General features: G+C 42.0%; 1 pseudogene and 4 gene segments (V, D, J or C); 2 read left to right on the forward strand and 3 right to left on the reverse strand.

The window, feature by feature from the left end:
- Positions 1-4,892: 4,892 nt before the first annotated feature.
- On the reverse strand, positions 4,893-5,283 carry LOC122864323. The segment is given in 1 exon segment: positions 4,893-5,283. A coding segment is annotated over 1 exon segment (252 nt).
- A 4,489-nt stretch (positions 5,284-9,772) lies between these two features.
- LOC122864318 lies at positions 9,773-11,285 on the reverse strand. The segment is given in 2 exon segments: positions 9,773-10,281; positions 11,160-11,285. A coding segment is annotated over 1 exon segment (261 nt).
- Positions 11,286-16,265: 4,980 nt separating this feature from the next.
- On the reverse strand, positions 16,266-16,780 carry LOC122864728 (annotated as a pseudogene).
- A 923-nt stretch (positions 16,781-17,703) lies between these two features.
- Positions 17,704-18,242, forward strand: LOC122864730. The segment is given in 2 exon segments: positions 17,704-17,806; positions 17,914-18,242. Coding segments are annotated over 2 exon segments (420 nt in total).
- Positions 18,243-22,370: 4,128 nt separating this feature from the next.
- Positions 22,371-22,949, forward strand: LOC122864301. The segment is given in 2 exon segments: positions 22,371-22,495; positions 22,603-22,949. Coding segments are annotated over 2 exon segments (423 nt in total).
- The last annotated feature ends 25 nt before the right edge of the window (positions 22,950-22,974 follow it).

The raw sequence follows: 22,974 nt of genomic DNA on the forward strand, positions 1-22,974 counted from the left end.
GTACCCCTTAAAAAACCCAACAATTCTCTCACCTGAGCTCTATCATTCATACTTAATATTGTTTTTAAAGTGAGTTTCTGCACCCCTAGTTCCTTTAGTCTATTATCCATTATCCCTCTCTCCCTCTGATATTTCCTACAATGTAGAATTACATGTTCTACCGATTCCTCTTCCTGACACTCCTCACACATACCTGTCTGATGTTTCCCCACCATTTTTAATGTTTTATTTAGAGCACAGTGTCCCAGCCTCAGTCTCGTTAGTACCGTTTCCTCTTTTCTGTTTCCCCCTCCTACCTTATTTACTTTAATACTCTTTTGGATATGGTATAAATGTCTCCCTTTCCCCTCACTATCCCACATTTCTTGCCATTTCTGGTTAATTTTTTCCCAGATTATACATTTTACTTCCGCTTTACTGATTCTTATTTGCATTTCTACATTTTCCTTCTTTAATGCCTTCTTTGCAACCTTGTCCACTTTTTCATTCCCCTTCACTCCTATATGCGCTGGAACCCATAAAAATGTAACTAGTCCTCCCTGGTGTGTTATTCTTGTAACTGAGTAGAGAATTTCATAAAGTATATCCTGTCGACTTGACTGGAACGATACTAGACTAATTAGAGCTGAAGCTGAGTCTGTACATATTATGATTCTGTCAATTTTCGCTTCTTCCACCCAACGTAATGCGACTAAAATTGCAACCATCTCCACTGTACAAACTGCTAAGTTATTAGATGTTCTTCTATTGATTTCAATTCCTCTTGCTGGAACCACCACTCCCATTCCTGTTACCCCTGTTTCAGGGTTCTTAGTGCCATCTGTATATATTTGAGTATAGTTTTTATATACTTTAGTCATATAATCATTAAACACCCCAACCAAATCCGCACTTTTTTCTTTCCTTTTAATCTCTAATAGATACCAATCTACCCCCGGACATCTCATCTTCCATGGGGCTATGATTGGATGAACTATTGAAGAGCTGATTTTCATATCAGATGCCCCAAGCTCTTTTGCTGTTTTATTCCCTATATGACCAAAGTTGTCCTTTTTACTTCTCTCTTTCCTCCAGCATTCCTTCAGCACTTCTTTTGTGGGGTGCGAGTCATTATGCCCCTGCAAGTTAACCCAGTAATTTGCTATTATATGCCGTCTCCTTAGTTCCAGAGGCATCTCTCCTACCTCTTCCACAGAGCCCCATCGTCTGCAAAAAGTGACCTACCTACATCAGCTGGAATCTTTAAAAAGATATCATTAATCATTATTATGAATAGTAGTGGGCTCACTACACTACCTTGAGGTGTACCATTTTCTACCGTATACTGACTTGACAGTTCTGATCCTATTCTTACTTGGATATTCCTTTCACACAAAAAATCTTTTATCCAATTGAAAACTCTCCCTCCAATCCCCAACTTGTGTAACTTAATCAGAACTCCCTCCTTCCACATCATATCGTAAGCTTTTTCTATATCCAAAAACACTGCAATTACTGCCTCTTTATTTGCCTGGGCTCTCCTTATTTCACCTTCTAGTCTAACAACTGCATCCATGGTACTCCTACCTTTCCTAAACCCACTCTGATAATTTGCTATCTTTTCCTTTTTCTCAAGCTCATATGATAACCTTTCTGTTATCATTCTTTCCATTATTTTGCATACATTAGAGGTTAATGCTATTGGTCTATAGCTGATGGGTTTTGATGGATCCTTGCCAGGTTTCCTTATCGGAATTACAACTGCATCACATAGCATACTTTATCTTTACCCGGTGATGATGATCTTGACATTTTTATTGCTCTCTTCATTTCTTCCATTGTAAATGGTTCATCTATTATACAATCTACTTCCTCCTTCCTTTCTAATATCCCTGGATAATGTCTTATTTTCTTCTTCTCTCTTCATCTGATAGGTTTTCTGAACTATGTATCTTTGCAAATGCTTTGACCATGCTTTCTGCTTTTTCCCTATTTGACACTGCTGAACCTTCCTCTGTTATTATAACCGGGTATTCCCATTCCCTTCTATCTCCTCCCATCCTCTTTATCATTCCCCATACTGCACCTCCAACGTCCTCCAGCTAGCCCTCTTAGCCTGTCGTACTGTTCTTCTCACTGTAGCCTGTGCCTTCTTGTACTGGATTAAATGTTGCATATTATGGGTTCTTTTGACTAGTCTGAATGCTTTATTCCTATCCCTTACTGCCTGCTGACATTCCTCTGTCCACCATGGTACCAATTTTCTCTTCTTCCTATTTTTATTTTTTGGAATAGAACTCTCTGCCGCTATTATAATTGCTGATGTAAACTGATTACTCAGCTCATCGACATCTTCAGATACCTCCATCCTCATTATCGCCTCCTCACTCAATATCTGGAACTTGTCCCAATCTGCCTTCTCAAATATCCATTTCGGACTTCCATCAGCTGGTCTTTTTCCCCCTCTTTCTCCAAATGAACAAACAACTGGATAATGATCACTACCTATTGTATTACTTGTCCAAATCTCCCAGTTACTAATACCAGCTAGCGAGTTAGATACTAAGGTAAGATCTATTGCTGATTCTTTCCCCGTATTTACATTCATTCTCGTACCTCTACCATCATTCATACATACTAAATTCCTATCCTCCATCAACTCTTCAATTACCCTTCCATTTGAGTCAATATGATCGCCTCCCCACACTGTACTGTGAGCACTAAAGTCTGCGCACCACACCACTTTATTTTTGTCTTGCCCTTGTATTGTCAGTAAGTTATTCAGATCCAAACTTTTACAGGGATTGTAATAATTTATTATGACCATTCCCCATCCCATATTTCCACCATTACACATCCCTGATCATCTCCCACACCCAGCTGTCTATATGGGATTCCTTTCTTGATAAATGTAGCACAACCCCCGCCTTTTCCAAGATCTCTGTCTTTTCTTATCCCTAAATATCCATAAATTATAAAATCTAAGTTTGGCTTCAGCCAAGTTTCTTGAACACAGATTATGTCTGGTTTCACTGCCAGTGTTTTAATGAAGTGTTTGAATTCCTGACCATTAGCCAGTAAACTCCTGGCATTCCATTGTAGGAGGATTACCATAATTAAGATTAACCAACCCATGGTACATCCTGACTTGACTGAATGGCAAGGTTTTCCCTCACCTCTTCCCACGTCAGTCCCATTAATCCAAGGTGATTCACTGCTGCTTTAACTACTAGCTGAATTTTATCATTTTTGGATTTAACATCAGCAGTACTATTAATAACACCTGCAATGAATGTAACCAGGTCTCTTTTATCCACGTAAACCCTGTCATTTGATCTTTTTTCCTGCTGTTGGTTCCTGATTGTCCCTTGACTGTTACTGTTATTGCTACTACCTTTGTTCTTTCCATTTACCATGCTTGCTGCTTCAGCGTAGGTCATTTTTCTTTCTACTTTTGTCTTCTGGATTTCATTCTCGCGTTTCATAATCTCACAACCTCCGTAGGCCACATTATGAGCTCCACCACAATTACAGCACTTTGGCTGTACTCCTGCTCCACACATCCCATATTCATGACCCCCCCCACATCTTGCGCATCTTCTCTGCTCTTTACAGTTCCTAGCTATATGACCAAATCTTTGACAGTTAAAACATCTCAATGGTTTTGGAACATAAACTCTCACTGGGTAACTCAAGAAACCCAGGGACACCTTTTTTGGCATATTGTCTTCTTCAAATTCAATCAATACTGTTTCACTTTCCTTTTTTACTCCTTCTCTTGTTGTTTTCAGCCTTTGAGTTTTTATTACTTTTCCTCCTTTGATATTCTTCTTGATTTCCTCCATTCCTACACTCATTGGCACTCCTGTGATGACTCCTTTACTTCCAACATCATTTTTCCCCCCCAATTTCCCTGAGCTTTCCACCTTAATTTTCCCTATCTCTTTCATTTTAAGAGCTTTCTCAACTTGATTTTCATTTGCACATCTTATCAGTAGATTACCATCATTTAGCACCTTTGCGTACATTATTTCTCTCACTTTATTCGCCAGGGATGTTGTCAAAGTAAATGGGTTGATTTTCTTCATGTCACTTTGCGATTTCTCATTAAATCTTACTATGATTGTGTATTTGTCAGGTCTTTCTCTTTGATTTCCCTCTATCTCGTCATCTCCATTCTCCGATTTCTCTTCATTATCACTTCTAGCTCTTTTACTCCCTTTATCTTGATTGATATGTATCAATCTCCCTACTTCCCCCTCATTCTCTTCATCCGTCTCATCACTGCAATCCATATCAGCCCAACTAGCATTACCTACCTCTGATCCATTCACAGAACAGTCGCGCTCAACCGCCTCACAAAAGATATTTCCACTTCCACTTGTTTTTCCCGTAAACTTTCGACTACTATTTTTTCGTTCTCGGCCTGCTGATGCTGCCGCCATCTTTTTCGAATTGTCTCGCTACTCTTTCGTTGTCACTCGCTGTCTTCCTCTATCCAATGAAGTCAACGTTTCCCTGCATGGAGTCCTATCCATTAACGAGGTTGGACACTGAGTGTGGAGTGAATTTATCCTGGGTGTGATTGGGGCTGATTAAGGGCAGGAGTGTAATTAGGAGCAGGTGTGGGTGATTATGGGCTGGTGAGGACATGACAGGCTGTGACATTCATTCACACTTTCTCATCACCAGTAAAGAGAAAATCTTACTCTGACATGAGTTATGATCCTGCAACTTTGATATATGGAATAAGACACTTGTTGCTGGCATAAAAACATCCATGAAAAAAAAATGTATCTGAAGAAAAATGATCTTTATTGTCTTACAGCATTAACAGCATCAGCATCATTACAACGATGAAAATGTCACTGTCTGAAGTTGAATAATTGTAAGGTGGTCTGATGACAGGAAGAGAGAGACAGTGTTGCAGAGCAATAGCAGAGTAAAACCAGTAGCAGAGTCCCAGTGAGTCAGGTCAGGACTGGGAACACTGGTCTCTCCTCAGTGTCTCTGTGAGCGGAGTCTGGCAGCCCTGGGTGACCTCACAGGTCACAGAGCCCACCTTCCTCCACTGGTCTGCAGGGAGCCTCAGGGTGCTGCTCCAGCTGTAGTGGCCGTCCCTCTCCAGCACCCCGGGGCTCCTGCTCTCCTCCCAGCTGCTGCTGCTGCCGTCCACCTTCCAGGCCAGACTCCAGTCTGAGGGGAAGCCCTTGTTGGCCAGGCACATGAGCGTGGCCTTCCCCTGCTGCAGCTCCTCGCTGGAGGGGGGTAGCACCCTCAGGGTGGGGGTGACTCGACCCAATGTAGAGAGAGAGAGATTAAGAAAGTTTATATGATGTAAACTAAACTCCACCCTGTTGGTTGCAGCAGAGGAGGCTAGTTTATATGAGATAAACTAAAGTGGTAGGCTCTGTCTCCATCACATGTATGACCAGTCAGAATTTTTATAGCTCAAACTATTTAGCCTGGTACCAACAGAGAAATGGAGAAACTCCTAAACTCCTCATTTACGCTGCTAGCAGTCAAGCATCAGGGATTCCAGGTCATTTTATTGTCAGTGGATCAAACACTGACTTCACTCTGACCATCAGTGTAGTCCAGACTGAAGATGCAGCAGTTTACTACTGTCAGGGTGCACATTACATCAACAGTAGTGTCAGATCAAAAGTGTCATACAAAAATCTCCCTCAGTCAGACTGAACAGAAACTGAACTGACTGTTGCAGCTGGAAGCTACTGCAGAGACTGATACACTTCACTGAGGACACACACACACACACACACACACACACTTGTCTTGTTTCCATCATTTCAGAGGACATTACATTGACCTTCCTTAACCGTAACCCTTACCCCAATTTCCGTTGCTCTCCAACCTAACCTTACCCTAACCTTAAACCAAGTGCTGAACCTAAAATTTTATGATTGATGTCATGGGGTCTTCTGTTTTGTCTCCAAAAGGAAGTCCCCACAATGCAGCTGTGTGAACAGATTTATGTCCCCAAACGTCAATAATACATGTACATTTAAGGTCTCACTCACAGCTTTTCGCCATTCATTCCCACCCCAAGCAGAGTATCTGTAGCCTGGACATTGAACTGTTGTCTGTGGGACTCCGGCCATATTATCTGCCATTTGAATTCTCAACTGACTTCAACCATGTCAGTGTTTCAACAACACTGACTAATTTCACCCAGTTTGTGAGTTGTCCTACTAGAGAGGAGAGGACACTGGACCTGCTGTATGCTAACGTTAAGGACGCATACAGCTCTGCCCCCCCTCCCCCCCTTGGGCAGGTCAGACCACAACCAGGTTCACCTCAAACCCTGCTATGTGCCTCGGGTTAAAAGACAGCCTGCGACCACAAGGACAGTGAGGAGATGGTCAGAGGAGGCCTATGAGACACTGCAGGAATGTTTTGAAGTGACAAACTGGGATGCAATCTGTGATCCTCATGGAGAGGACATTGACGGGCTTACTGAGTGCATCACTGACTCCATTAACTTCTGTGTGGACTGCACTGTCCCAACCAAGATGGCCCATTGTTATGCAAATAACAAACCGTGGGTAACACGTGGGTTACTGATGGTAATAGGGAGGAGGTGAGGGCAATCCTGGCTGACCTGAAGGTGAAGATCAGGGAGGACAAGGAGAAGTACAGGAGGAAGTTGGAGCGGAAACTCCAGCAGAACAACATGAGAGAGGTCTGGAGCGGCATGAAGACCATCACTGGCTTCAGACCGACTGGCAGCAGAGGAGTTGAAGGCAGCTTGGACAGGGCCAACGAACATAATCTGTTCTTTAACAGATTCGACACACCGGCTCCTGCTCATCCCCCCTCTAACTCAGCTGCTGCCGGCCCTCAAGCTCCTCTGAGTCCACTGCTCCCCCCTCCTCTATCTTCCTGGGAGAGTCCTACTCCCCCCTCAACTGGCTCTCAGGCTAACGGCCCTCTTCAGACTGATGACTCCCCACTCCCCTGCCTGTAACCTCTGCTGTGTGCCTGACTACTGACCAGGTGAGAAGACAGCTGATGAAACTCCACTCAAACAAGGCTACAGGTCCCGGGTGCTAAAAGCCTGTGCCCCCCAGCTATGTGGAGTCCTTCAACATGTCTTCAACCTGAGCCTGAGTCTTCAAAGGGTTCCTGTTCTTTGGAAGACATCTTGCCTCGTTCCTGTGCCGAAGACGCCGCGTCCCAGTGGCTCCAAGTACTAAAGACCGGGGGCACTCACCTCCCACATAATGAAGACCCTGGAGAGACTGGTGCTGGAACAGCTTCATGGACAGATCCCTCCTGGACCCCCTTCAGTTTGCCTACCAGCCCTGGCTGGGAGTTGAGGATGCTATCATATTCCTGCTGAACTGCATCCACACCCACCTGGACAAGCCGGCAAGCACGGTGAGGATCATGTTTTTTGACTTCTCCAGTGCTTTCAACACCATCCGGCCAGCCCTGCCTGTGTCACTCCTGCCTGTGGCCATCTAACTCTTTAACTCCTCCTTCTAAGTGTCAGTCTATATGACCCTAAGTCATTAAATTGGACATTGATCATTATCATCACTGCAATACTTGACATAATTGTGCAATATTCTGTGTTAATACTGCTGTGCAATATACTCTTTTCAGTTTAAAATTCCCTATTTATTGATATTTATTCATACTTTTATTACTACTGTGCAATATCCACCATCTCATTATAATCTTAACTTGACAGTTCATGCACTATTACTTACTACTTGTATTATTACATTGTATTATAATACCGTATTATTATCATCAACCGGTAAACCCACTTTGTACTTTACACTTATTTTAATTTTACACTCATACCCACTTGGTACTTAATTTATCTGACCTGTGTTATAGTGTATTATATTTTTTGCTTAGTACTTCTATTCCTGTGTGCACTGACGTGATAGGGAGCTGTAAAAGAGTTTCCCCTTGGGGATCAATAAAGTATTTCTGATTCTGTTTATATCATGGATCATTTAAACAGTCCATGCTCTCACTGAGGAGGAAACACAGTGATATGTAGAGGACAACTACAGGTCACTGACATTTGCATATGTGTCCTGTGAACTGATCTGAATCAACAGCTGCACAGAAATAGAGACACTTTACAAGTTTGACTGATAATGAAGTCCAACACATTAACACAAGAAATAGAATATTTATTTTCATGTTTTCATTAAAGATTATATTTTAAGTACATCAAATGTAATTATAATTTCACATGATTTATATTTACTTCTCAACAAACCTAAACACATTACATGTTTTTAATGAGCTTGTGTTTGTGGGAAAACACATATGTTATATTTTGAGATCACACTGCTGATACTGATACTATACTGACATAATATGCTGATAATATCCTACTTCATAATTCAAATGCAATAAATTCTTCTCAGACTTTGTAGTTTACTCAGAATCATTAAACTTTCTGGACTCTTCTAAAACCATTTCAACATGAGAGTTTCCACCAATGGCACACTTCATTTATAAGAACTGTACAGTATATCTGATTTTCATTCAAGTATTTTAACAATCGGCTTTGTTAACAAAAAACAAATTTGCAAATCGTGTAATGAAGCAGTTTCTGTTGTCAAAAATGCTCTAAGGAATTTGGAACAACAGATGAATTTACTTCTATCATGTCTGTGTTGCATTAACATTACATTAATAATTATCTGATTACTTTGTTGTTTTCAAAACATCAGGTATATTAAACACGGCATTACAATAACTGATAATTTATTAAGACATTTCCGAGCAATTTTAAAATTTCAAACTCGTTTGAGTTTAATCTTTATGGATTTAATGGAACTATTAAAACAGCATCATGTGTTACTAATTTATATGTACAGGCCTCTGTAACGACAAACATGGAGTTAAATTATCAAAAAGTTGTACATTAGTTACAGCATGACACTCTGTGCTCCTGCAGTGATACTGCAAACACAGGTGGAGGAGGTGTGAATACAATACACTATAGTACAGAACAGGACAGAGAGTGCAGATGTGAAGGACACTATGTTGAACAGACTTACTTCTGTTAAAATGTCAGACTTGTTTTAGGATACCAGAGCTAAAAAGAGACAGAGTTGGGCTGCACTGTCAGCTTTCAGATGTGTTGGGTACATACAACTTGCATTTCGTCTTAAAATTATCACCTGATGGCATGAAATATTTGTGATCTGAGTCTGAGACATACCTATTAACTGTGGATTTAATGGATCTACTGTGATGATTAAGACAGCAGTTATTCCTGTAATCATACACATGGACACCACTGATGAGATGAGTAGGTCTTTCTTTTTTTCTACATACACAGACTGTGTTGTCATCACTTTCATTGGTCTCAGATCACAGTCATGTTGTATCACTTTATGCTGATGATATCCTACTTTTTAATTCTAATCCTAAAAATAAGATTTCTGACATTCTTATATTTATTCAGAGACCTGAAACTTACCATCATTTCTAGGTACAAATTAAATCCATACAACATATTAATCTTCATCAAGAGCAGACTTCAGTGATATTAGATAAATGGGTGGTTTCCAATTACAATGTTTTAATCATTATGATTATTGTTACCAAGTTTTATTAATATCAGACAAACCTGCAATGACCATGAAGATAACTTTCTCCAGTCACTAAAGTATGAAGAATTGAATTAAAAATTGAATTAGTCTCATTATTATTGTCTAACAAGTGTTCCTAATATGAAATGTATGGAAAAGAAATGAAGTCATAAGACTTTTATGAATGGAAACCATAAGGAAACCACTATTTGATGCCACTTTTATTGATTTGAACTATTTAAACCATCAACACTACAACAAGCAAGAAAACATTAATTTTGAAACGTGTAATGAGAGAAAGAGACAACCAGAGAGAGGGAGTGCAGACTGAGAGCAGTAGCAGAGTAAAACCAGTAGCAGAGTCCCAGTGAGTCAGGTCAGGACTGGGAACACTGGTCTCTCCTCAGTGTCTCTGAGAGCGGAGTCTGAGAGCCCTGGGTGGCCTCACAGGTCACAGAGCCCACCTTCCTCCACTGGTCTGCAGGGAGCCTCAGGGTGCTGCTCCAGCTGTAGCGGCCGTCCTTCTCCAGCACCCCGAGACTCCTGCTCTCCTCCCAGCTGCTGCTGCTGCTGCTGCTGCCGTCCACCTTCCAGGCCAGACTCCAGTCTGAGGGGAAGCCCTTGTTGGCCAGGCACATGAGCGTGGCCTTCCCCTGCTGCAGCTCCTCGCTGGAGGGGGGCAGCACCGTCAGGGTGGGGACGACTCGACCCACTGCAGAGAGAGAGAGATTAAGAAAGTTTATATGAGGGAAACTAAACTCCACCCTGTTGGTTGCAGCAGAGGAGGCTACTAGTTCTGTTGGTCTTCCTCAGATGGAATGAAACTGATCTTAAACGTTTCACTTCCCTCTTTGAGCTCAGTAACCATGGCAACAGACAGGCATCACTGCTGAACCACAAGAACAGACAGGTTTCAGTACTATAGATAAAAAGTTAAGACGTTTTAGTCAGGTGTATATTTTTTAATTAATAAACTAAAAATTCAAAGATTCAGAGTTTAAAAAAAGCACACATAAGATGAAGACTGTGAGGCTTTTATTGCTTCAACTTTCTAAAATATTTCTTGTCTCAATCCAAAACCTAATAAATGATAATATGTGTTTGTTCTCTTTATGTAAGTAGGAATCATCACTGAACAGTCAGGCTTCATTACTGAAACATTCAAATTAATATTGTTAACTACTGAACTAGTTTTTTAAACTCTCATAGAAAATATTCCGAATGGCTTTAAAATCATTAGTCTGGGAGAAAGATCGAGTGATACCCATCCACATTAAACCCTGAACCAAAAATTTGTGGCAGAGTTCTTGAGCCGGAATATTAAAACTTCAAAAACTAAATAAATATACTTTATTCATAAGGAGTAATGCAGTATAATTTTCTTAGAAGAATGAACTGAATTACAGTTCATTGCAACAAGATTATTCATTGGAGTGGATTTTAGTCTGGTTAACGACACTGAGAAGCCTTCAAGAATTGTTGCAAATTTATCAAATTTCAATTAGCAGACAAAATATTGTAGAAAGGTCTATGAAATTCAAATTTAATACATACAAAATTTGGGTTATTAAAGGAGTCATATGTACTTACAGTTAACTTCCAGTCTGGTTCCTCCACCGAATGTGTACCACAGTGATACAAAGTCATTGAGCCGCCGTACAAAAACCTCTCACTGTAGAGAGACACGGCTCTCTGACTTTGACACAAACAAACTCACCAAAGACATTCACAGTTTACCCAGTTTATTTAATAACTAGTTAAAGTGTTTAAAAAAATATTCCCCAACTCTGAATATGTAGGCCTATTTAACCTTTTCTTCGTGAAATGTTAAACATCTGCAAGCAATATTCATTTCTCTTTCAGTAAAATAAATCGAAATAAGATATTTCAAAAGAAAAACTCTAAACTAAAAGCTGTCATATGTAAATAATTATCATAAATGCATGTTTATTGTAGATTATGATAAATGAAAAAGTAATTTGCTTAAATTTGTCGATGTTGATTTTTGTGGTAGTGAATTAGGGAGAATTTACAAAATAGTCAGGAAGAAAATGCGTCCATCATATTAAAGACAAAGCCACTTATAAATGAGTGCTCAAACATTCATAATCAATACTTTTCTAAACTGATTGATCCATTGATAAACAGCATCATCAGAGTCCCTGCTGGAGTCAGTCAGAGCATTTCCATAGAGAGCCACTTTGCATCAGCAGCACCATGCTCCAGTGCTCTGGGAGAGTTTATAGTCCTGAGAGTTGAACACTGGATGACTGACAGCTGTCCTTCATGACAACAGAAGCCACAGAAATCCTCCTCATCAAAAACATGACTTTGATCTCCGTCCTCATCTGGACTCTCCTCTGCTGCTGCTTCACAGGTAAAGTCCAGAGAATCAAGCTCCTCTCCTCTGTGAACATCCGTCCCTCTGAAATGAAGCCGACAAAACCATGATGCTGCCTTATGTTTTTGTCTCTGTATCCTCAGAGTCCAGAGGCCAGGTCACAGTGACTCAGCCTGGAGCAGTGAGCTCTGCTCTGGGAGGCTCCGTCTCCATCAGCTGTAGGACCAGTCAGAATGTTCGGAATTCAAACTCTTTAGCCTGGTACCAACAGAGAGATGGAGAAACTCCTAAACTCCTCATTTACCAGGCTAGCACTCGAGCATCAGGGATTCCAGGTCGTTTTACAGGCAGTGGATCAAACTCTGACTTCACTCTGACCATCAGTGGAGTCCAGACTGAAGATGCAGCAGTTTACTACTGTCAGAGTGCACACAACATTAACAGCCAGTGGTTGTTCACACAGTGGAAAAGCGTCATACAAAAACCTCCCTCAGTCAGACTGAACAGAAATTGTAGTCACTGCTGCAGCTGGAAGCTACTGCAGAGACTGATACACTTCACTGAGGACAAACACACACACACACACACACACACAGACAATATCATCAAGCAAATTAAACATTTAACCATTGTTGCTTTTAACCACACATGAACATGTAGCAAAATATGTTCAATGACAAAAAATGATCTTGATGAAAATCAAATTACTTTCTCTATCACAGCTTCTCACCATCCATTCATGTCCCATTATAATCCCATGATGTTATCTGATTTGCCAATGAATAGAAAGGAGCCAAAGTGGGACAGGTAATGAGAAAAGTCTTGGTCATAACATTAGACTAAATACTGGATCACAGCTATTTCCACTATATGCACAAAATATTAAAATATGAAGACACAGATCAGCATCAGAAACCTTCATGATGGCCCAAACAAAACCTGTACATCCTCAAATATCAGAAAATATTGTTTAAAATATAAAATCTTGTGTCATCTAAAGAAAAGATGAATAGGAATTGTAATAATAACAAAGGACAGAAGAAAGTGACTCTTTTTGATGTAACTATATCAGAATCAGAATCAGAAATACTTTATTGATTGCAATCATGTGTACTGTCAAGTTGAGTGTAGCAGATTTAACCAGCTTATTAGGCAATGGATATTGCACAGCAGTAATATAGTTTAATAAATATCAACAAACATGGAATTATTAAACTGAGAACAGAGTATATTGCACAGGAGTAAGAGAATAATGCACAATATTTTAGGTATTGCAGTAATGTTAATGATCCAATGTCCAATGTGTAATATCAGTGCCAGTTTCCCTGACACTTAGAGGGAAGAGTTAAAGAGTTTGATGGCGACAGGCAGGAATGACTTCCTGTGGCGCTCTGTGGTGCTTTTTGGGGGAATGAGTCTTCCGCTGAAGGTACTCCTTTGTTTAGCCAGCACGTCGTGGAGTGGGTGGGAAACATTGTCCAAGATGGCATGTAGTTTGGCCAGCATCTTCCTCTCTGACACCACCGACAGAGAGTCCAGCTCCAACCCCACAATGTCACTGGCCTTACAGATCAGTTTGTTGAGCCTGTTAGCGTCCGCTACCCTCAACCTGCTGCCCCAGGATGCAACAGCATACAGGATAGCACTGGCCACCAGAGACTCATAAAACATCTTCAGCATTGTTGTTGAAGGACCTCAGCCTCCTCAGAAAATAGAGGCGGCCCTTCATATAGAGGGCTTGAGTGTTCTTAGCTCAGTCCAGTTTATGGTCCATATGTAGTCCAAGGTACTTGTAGTCCTCAACAATGTCCATACTGACCCCCTGAATGGAGACAGGGGTCACTGGTGCCTTGGCCCTACGTAAATCTACAACCAGCTCCTTAGACTTTGTCGCATTGAGCTGCAGATGGTTCTGCTCACACCATGAGACAAAGTTACCCACAACAGCCCTGTACTCAGACTCATCACTCTGATACATCCCACCACAGCAGAGTCATCAGAAAACTTCTGAAGGTGGCAGGACTCCGTATGGTAGCTGAAGTCTGTGGTGTAGATAGTGAAGAGGAAGGGAGAGAGGACGGTCCCCTGAGGAGCCCCAGTGTTGCTGACCACGCTGTTCGACACATAGTGCTGCAGATGCACATGCTGTGGTCTGCCAGGTAGTCCACAATCCAGGACACAAGGGGGGCATCCACCTACATCGCTGCCAGCTTCTCACCCAGCAGGGCTGGCCAGATGGTGTTGAAAGCACTGGAGAAGTCAAAAAACATGATCCTCATTGTGCTTGCCGGCTTGTCCAGGTGGGTGTGGATGCGGTTCAGTAGGAAGATGATGGCCTCCTCAACTCCCAGCCGGGCTTGTACGCAAACTGAAGGGGGTCCAAGAGGGGTCTGACCATGGGCTGCAGCTGTTCCAGCACCAGTCTCTCCAGGGTCTTCATTATGTGGGAGGTCAGTGCCACCGGTTTGTAGTACTTAAGACACTTGGGCACGGCGTCTTCGGCACAGGAACAAGGCAAGATGTCTTCCACAGAATAGGGATGCTTTGAAGACTCAGGCTCAGGTTGAAGACATGTTGAAGGACTCCACATAGCTGGGGGTACAGGCTTTTAGCACCCGGGGCAAACGCCATCGGGGCCTGCAGCCTTGTTTGAGTGGAGTTTCATCAGCTGTCCTCTCACCTGGTCAGCAGTCATGCACACAGCAGAGGTTAGAGGCGGGGGAGAGGGGGAGTCATCAGTCATGAGAGGGCCGTTAGCCTGAGAGCCAGTTGAGGGGGGAAATAGAAATCTCCCAGGAAGATGGAGGAGGGGGGAGCAGTGGACTCAGAGGAGTCTGGGGGCCGACAGCAGCTGAGTTAGAGGGGATGAGCAGGAACTGGTGTGTTGAATCTGTTAAAGAACAGATTATGTTCATTGGCCCTGTGCAAGCTGCCTTCAACTCCTCTGCTGCCAGTCGGTCTGAAGCCAGTGATGATCATGCTGTTCCAGACCTCTCTCATGTTGTTCTGCTGGAGTTTCCACTCCAGCTTCCTCCTGTACTTCTCCTTGGCCTCCCTGGTCTTCACCTTCATATCAGCCTGGATTTCCCTCACCTCCTCCCTATTACCATTGTTAAAGGCCCTCCTCTTGGCATTCAGGATATCTTTGATGTCCTTTGTTACCCACGGTTTGTTATTTGGATAACAATGGACCGTCTTGGTTGGGACATTGCAGTCCACACAGAAGTTAATGTAGCCAGTGATGCACTCAGTAAGCCCGTCAATGTCCTCTCCATGAGGCTAACAGAGTGCATCCCAATTTGTCACCTCAAAACATCCCTGCAGTGTCTCAAAGGCTTCCTCTGACCATCTCCTCACTGTCCTTGTGGTCGCAGTCTGCCTTTTAACAAGAGGCACATAGCAGGGTTTGAGGTGAACCTGATTGTGGTCTGACCTGCCCAAGGGGGGGAGGGGGGAGCTGTATGTATCCTTAACGTTAGCATACAGCAGGTCCAGTGTTCTCTCCTCTCTAGTAGGACAACTCACATACTGGGTGAAATTAGTCAGTGTTGTTGAAACACTGACATGGTTGAAGACAACCGAGATTAATATGAGTGCACTCGGGAGCTGAGTCTGGAGTTTTGCTATGGCGGTGTGAATGGCTTTGCACGCAGATGCTGGGGTAGCAGAGAGGGGGATGTAAACAACCACAGCAATGGCATGTGAGAATTCACGTGGCAGATAATATGGCCGGAATCCCACAACTAACAGTTCTATGTCCGGGCTACAGATGCTCTGCTTGATAGTAACGTGACCAGGATTATACCATCTGTTGTTGACCAGAACAGCAAGCCCGCCGCCTTTCAGCTTACTGCTCCCGGTGAGATCCCTGTTGGCCCGAACAGTCTGAAAGCCGTCGATGGAAACGTTATGATCTGGGATTTTCTGGTGTAGCCATGTCTCTGAGAAGCACATCAAACTACACTCACTGACTCCGGGCTAACACCGTTAGCTTGTCCATTTTATTCGCCAGTGATCTCACGTTGTCCATGACGAGAGAAGGCAGACATGGCTTAATCTATTACTGTAAGTCCATCCCTTCTCAATTCTTCATAGTTTTTTTTTGTTCAAAATTTTTATGTTTTTATGCGTTTGTATGGCCTCATTACCTGGTATATCTGAAAAGATTTTGCAAAATTGTTGTTTAGACATTTATAGTTATTTATTAATATATTAATTACATTTCCACATTTACTTTTTTAAGCTCATAGCCTTGGACTGTTTTTAGTTTTAGGATTAACAGTGTTTTTCTTTCTTCCTATCTACAAGACCGCGTTATTCTTGAAATAACATGCTTGGACACAACCTGTGTCATCATTAGGTCTTTATTGTTTAAGTAAAGTGAGAATTTAAACATTACAGCATGCAAAAGAAAGTACTCTTTAAAAATGAAATGATTTTCCTGACAGAGAGAAAGAGAGAGAAAGTGTTGCAGAGTGCAGACTGAGAGCAGTAGCAGATTAACACCAGTAGCAGAGTCCCAGTGAGGCAGGTCAGGACTGGGGACACTGGTCTCTCCTCAGTGTCTCTGAGAGCGGAGTCTGGGAGCCCTGGGTGGCCTCACAGAGCCCACCTTCCTCCACTGGTCTGCAGGGAGCCTCAGGGTGCTGCTCCAGCTGTAGTGGCCGTCCTTCTCCAGCACCCCGGGGCTCCTGCTCTCCTCCCAGCTGATGCTGCTGCCGTCCACCTTCCAGGCCAGACTCCAGTCTGAGGGGAAGCCCTTGTTGGCCAGGCACATGAGCGTGGCCTTCCCCTGCTGCAGCTCCTCGCTGGAAGGTGGCAGCACCGTCAGGGTGGGGGTGACTCGACCCACAACGGAGCGAGGGTTTAATAAAGATTATATGAGGGAAAATAAACTCCACCCTGTTGGTCTTCCTTAGATTGAATGAAACTGATCTTAAACATTTCACTTCCCTTTGAGCTCAGTAACCATGGCAACAGACAGGCATCACTGCTGAACCACGGCAACAGACAGGTTTCAGTACTAAAGATAAAAAGTTTCAACTGGCAGACTTTTACTCTGAGGCATATTCTTCATATTCTGAGTTTTATATCGCAAATTATTACACATAAGATGTAGACTGTGAGGCTTTTATTGTTTTAACTATCTCAAATATTTCTTTTCTCTATCCAAGACCTCATAAATGATGATATGTGTTTGTTCTTATCATGTAAGCAGGAATCATCACTGAACAGTCAGGCTTCATTACTCAAACATTTAAATGAATATTGTTAACTACTGAACTACTTTTTCAAACTGATAAAATTCTCACAATTAAACACGTCGAATGACTTTAAAATCATTAGTCTGGGAGAAAGATCAAGTAATAGCCATGAACATTAAACACTTAACCAAAAATTATTGCCAGAGTTCTTGAGCCAAAATATTAAAACTTGAAAATATTTTCTTCATATAGAGTAATGCAGAGTAGTTTTCTACAATGAACTGATAAGAATGCAAAAAATAAAAGTTACATTTTTAGTGCAACAAGATTTTTTAGTGGAGTGAATTTTAGTCTGGTTAATGACACTATGAAGCCTTCAGAAATTGTTGCAAATAGATCAAATTTCAAATGTCAGACACAATAATAAAATAAGTATTGATCCATTAATAGATAGCGTCATCAGAGTAATACAAGTCCCTGCTGGAGTCAGTCAGAGCATTTCCATAGAGAGCCACTTTGCATCAGCAGCACCATGCTCCAGTGCTCTGGGAGAGTTTATAGTCCTGAGAGTTGAACACTGGATGACTGACAGCTGTCCTTCATGACAACAGAAGCCACAGAAATCCTCCTCATCAAAAACATGACTTTGATCTCCGTCCTCATCTGGACTCTCCTCTGCTGCTGCTTCACAGGTAAAGTCCAGAGAATCAAGCTCCTCTCCTCTGCGAACATCCGTCCCTCTGAAATGAAGCCGACAAAACCATGACGCTGCTTTATGTTTTTGTCTCTGTATCCTCAGAGTCCAGAGGCCAGGTCACAGTGACTCAGCCTGGAGCAGTGAGCTCTGCTCTGGGAGGCTCCGTCTCCATCAGCTGTAGGACCAGTCAGAATGTTAATTTTTGGAACAACAAGCACCTTTTATCCTGGTACCAACAGAGAGATGGAGAAATTCCTAAGCTGCTCATACACTTTGCTAGCACTCGAGCATCAGGGATTCCAGGTCGTTTTACAGGCAGTGGATCAAACTCTGACTTCACTCTGACCATCAGTGGAGTCCAGACTGAAGATGCAGCAGTTTACTACTGTCAGAGTGAACACTATATCAGTCAGCGTGTGTTCACACAGTGAAAAAGCGTCGTACAAAAACCTCCCTCAGTCAGACTGAACAGAAACTGAAGTGACTGCTGCAGCTGGAAGCTACTGCAGAGACTGATACACTTCACTGAGTAAATACTACTGAGTAAGTGTGTAAATGTACACACTTACCCACGCACACACTAAATATGTATATGTCAATATACTTTTAGGAAGAAGGATTTATTTGACATAAGTATTCTGTATATTCACTACTCATTGCAATATTTAATAAATGCTTGGCTGTGTCGTAATGTACGATCTACGAACCCAAGGATGCAGAACACAGATAGAGGGGTATCAAATGACAAAGTCAATCTTTATTAGAATAACACGGAATCACTGGGAATGGGTTTCTTTCTCTAATCCGGGGCTGTCCTCCGCGGTTCTTGGAAGTCAGTGAAGATCCAGGAGCAGAGGCTGGAGAAGCGTATCCTGGACCAACTCGGGTAGAGTGCTGTGTGGATCTGGACAGGAAGTGGACCCGTGGTGTGGAGCAGACGGCGATGTGGCGACTCGGACAGGCAGCGACTCCGATGCGTGGGGCAGGCGTTGACGTGTAGGCCTGGACTGGCGGCGATGTGTAGACACGGACAGACAGCTGACCCGTGGCGTGGAGGTGGCTGAGTCCGAGAGGTCTGGCTCAGGGTTGTAGCTTACAGAGTCAGGAAGTCAGCCGGCAAGGCAGTGTGGCTGGCGAGGCAGGTAGACAGGCAGTTAGGAATCCGGAAGGAGACAGGAGACAGACCAGAAGACACACACACAGACACACATCGAGAGACGAGCCAAGGACACACAAGAAACACAAGGAGAGGAGAGCACACAAGAGCACACAGGGATGGGGAGGATAGGGTGGCTGACTATGACAGGCTGCTTCCAACAGGAAACGCATTAGCATCTCAGATGTCTGTTCATTGTTATTGCACCATAAAATCGTCTTGTATGCCGATGACATACTATATAAATCACACAACCTGCGTGTTTCCTAGTTATCTCGCTACCCTCACTCCCCTCTTTAATGTATAGCAAAGTTGGTTGCAGACTCTAGAATCCACATATCATCAAAGTGAAATGAAATTGTTAAAACTCAAAAACATTGTTAATAAGTACTTTCCTAATAACTCCTAATGGAGTACTACATAGGAGACAATGATGAGTTACTAGAGAATGGACTGGGAGAGGATATACTAGTGAATCATTAGGTAATGATTAGTTCATGAATATCTGTGAATCGATCATACTGACTTTTTTCTTCATGAGTTGTTCCTGTTAAACTACCAGCTGGTGAACAGCACAAAACTAGTAACGGCTCATTCATTCATTACTTACACATTACTTACAGTTTTTGTGCACCCCAAGTAAAGTGATACATCGTACTGAGTTAAGTAGTCCTTCATCATTAGCTTATGATTACTTACCCTTTTTGTGCCCCCTCAAGTAGATTGGTGCATCATACTGAGTGGTTACTGAGTATGGAATCATTGCTTCATGAGTACCTGTCCATTAGTTAAATATTTCAGCAGTAAGCAACAGTGTTTGGGATTTCCTTTCATTGTTTTCAGATACAAGAACAGCCGCAACATACACAGTTGGTTCCACAACTATTTATTTATCTGCAAAAATATAAATATGCAAAACATAGTGTTTGTGTGCTTCAGTAGGAGACATAGGACTATAAGTGCTGCTGGTGGTCGCAGGGGTAAACCATAGACTGTATTAACACACTAGTTTCTGCAGCCTGCAGTTCAGTGTGCCCGCCCGTTTCATCTGAAAAACATGTTTAAAAAAAACGTTTTGTCTCACTGCGACGATATTAACACAATATCATTTAGTATGATCGATTTAGCCAACCCTTGCCTTAGGAACACCACGATTCTAATGTTATACCATTAGTGGTTAACATTAGCACTTGGCATTAGCATGTAGCTGACATTAGTTTTTTGCAAGGGTAATAATAGCTTGACATAAGTTAACGTTTTAGCATTTAACAAAAATCATGTGGGTGTACGTGATTTACCTTTAATCGACTGGTCATCCGTTTCCGTGTCTTCCACCAGGGGCGTAGAACAAAATTCTGGACCCTGTACATCAGCATTCTCTATGGGCCCCTCCCCGCATCCACGGCTATTCATTCCAGTATCTTTGTGGGCACTCCTCAAATGAGGGCCCTGTATACTCTTCCACCATGGCTGCCAACAGCGCAAGAGCTGAGTCTTTACACCATGGCAGCAAGCCCCACCCCCAAAGTTCCTGTACTTTTGGAAAGTGCTACCCCCCGAGCAGGGACTTTCTGGGGGGGTCACAGGCTGGCCCTCTCTGGCGCAACAGCAACAACACATTTTCCCTTACATGCAACCCAGAAACCCAACAAAAACAAAGAGACTGAAAGTTCATTCTTAATCTTGGTAACAGCAAACCCATTCTCCACAGGGTCCATGTACTCACTTTTATGGAGCTTTCAGTCATATCACATGATCTTCCTCAGCAGATGGAGTTGCTCAGTTGTCATTGAAATGTAGATTTTCGAATTCCCATTCCTCTGAACATTTCTGGGACTTCTTGTCCACGTTGGCTTCAAAGGTAAAAGATTCCATGACAACTTGGCAAACTACTTCTGCTGAGGTGTGAGAACAAATTTGAGAGAAACTTATATTTTGTCTGTGCTTTATTGATCAACAATAAGGAGCATAATGACGCACAGTAAATATTCAGTACATTACTATAGAGCGTTGAAGACTGCCAGATGTTGATATGGAAATTGTTTCTTTCCTCCTTTGCTGAGCTCAGTAACCATGGTAACAAACAGGCATCGCTGCTGAACCATGGCAACAGACAGGTTTCAGTACTAAAGATAAAGTTAAAAGTGACATTTTGTTCCTCTGATGCATTAATGTTTGCTGAGCAAACTACAAACATATCTGAGTTTTAAAGTAAAAAAATACATTACCCAATATGACAGATGTCAGGTTTATATTGTTTTACAGTGTGTTAAAGATTTCTTGTCTAAAACAGAAAGGACCTTGATGGTGTGTGATTATACTGTTCATTCAAAATGAACCCTGTTAACAACTGAGTTACGTATTAAAACTAATCAAATCAAACCTACTCATACAGCATGTTGTTTAAATATAACAGTTATGTTTTAAGATAATCATTTGTAATAAAGTAAAGTACTTGATCAAGATCAAGGAAAACCCATGAACAATACTTGGCCCAGTATTTGGGCTGAAATTTAAAAACTTTTCTGAACATTTTCTTCAGAAAGCATACTTTTTTTGGAATCTTAAAATCTAGAAACTTTTGAAATTTAAATTCCAGTGTAACAACATGTTTAACTGAAGAAGATTTTAGTCTGAGACATGATGTGACATACTCAAGAATCACTGCAATTAAATTAAATTCCAATCATCAGCTAAAATATTTCAGTGACGTCTACAGTTATGAAATCAAGCAGAAAAAAACAGAATTTGGGTTATTAAAGGAGTTAAATGTTCTTTTAGTTAACATCTAGTCTGGTTCTCCCTCCCTGTACCACAATGACAGAAAGACAGCTCACTGACTTTGACAACAACTCACCTAACACATTCACAGTTATGAGGTAAAGTGTTTAACAGTCAGAAACTCCACAAATTTAAAGGTAACCATTTAACCCTTACTGAATTGTTAAATGTCTTCAAAATCTTTTAAATCTCTTACAGTAAAACAAAGGCAAAAGCAAAATTTGTTGGGAATGCACTGTACAACACCGGATAAACATACAAAAATGATCAGAGATAAATATTAACTGCAAAACAACACCTTGACTAGTGATAAAAATAATAAAAATCAATTTGTTGAAACTTCAGTACGACAATGATGTTGATTTTGTGAATTTAGGGGAATTTACACAACAGAGGAAATTCTGAAAAAAAGTTTTATCCACTGAAATTTTTCCAAATTCACATGGAAAAGAGCATTAACACATTCCTAATAAATACTCTGATTAACTGGTTGATCCATTGATTAACAACATCATCAGAATAATCCAAGTCCCTGCTGGAGTCAGTCAGAGCATTTCCATAGAGAGCCACTTTGCATCAGCAGCACCATGCTCCAGTGCTCTGGGAGAGTTTATAGTCCTGAGAGTTGAACACTGGATGACTGACAGCTGTCCTTCATGACAACAGAAGCCACAGAAATCCTCCTCATCAAAAACATGACTTTGATCTCCGTCCTCATCTGGACTCTCCTCTGCTGCTGCTTCACAGGTAAAGTCCAGAGAATCAAGCTCCTCTCCTCTGTGAACATCCGTCCCTCTGAAATGAAGCCGACAAAACCATGACGCCGCTTTATGTTTTTGTCTCTGTATCCTCAGAGTCCAGAGGCCAGGTCACAGTGACTCAGCCTGGAGCAGTGAGCTCTGCTCTGGGAGGCTCCGTCTCCATCAGCTGTAGGACCAGTCAGAATGTTTATTATGGTAGCTCATACCACTATTTAGCCTGGTACCAACAGAGAGATGGAGAAACTCCTAAACTCCTCATTTACCGTGCTAGCACTCGAGCATCAGGGATTCCAGGTCGTTTTACAGGCAGTGGATCAAACTCTGACTTCACTCTGACCATCAGTGGAGTCCAGACTGAAGATGCAGCAGTTTACTACTGTCAGAGTTTTCATGTTATCAACAGTCAGTGGTTGTTCACACAGTGAAAAAGCGTCGTACAAAAACCTCCCTCAGTCAGACTGAACA

Source organism: Siniperca chuatsi, linkage group LG17 (assembly GCF_020085105.1).
Source record: "Siniperca chuatsi isolate FFG_IHB_CAS linkage group LG17, ASM2008510v1, whole genome shotgun sequence".
Classification (NCBI taxonomy): domain Eukaryota; kingdom Metazoa; phylum Chordata; class Actinopteri; order Centrarchiformes; family Sinipercidae; genus Siniperca; species Siniperca chuatsi.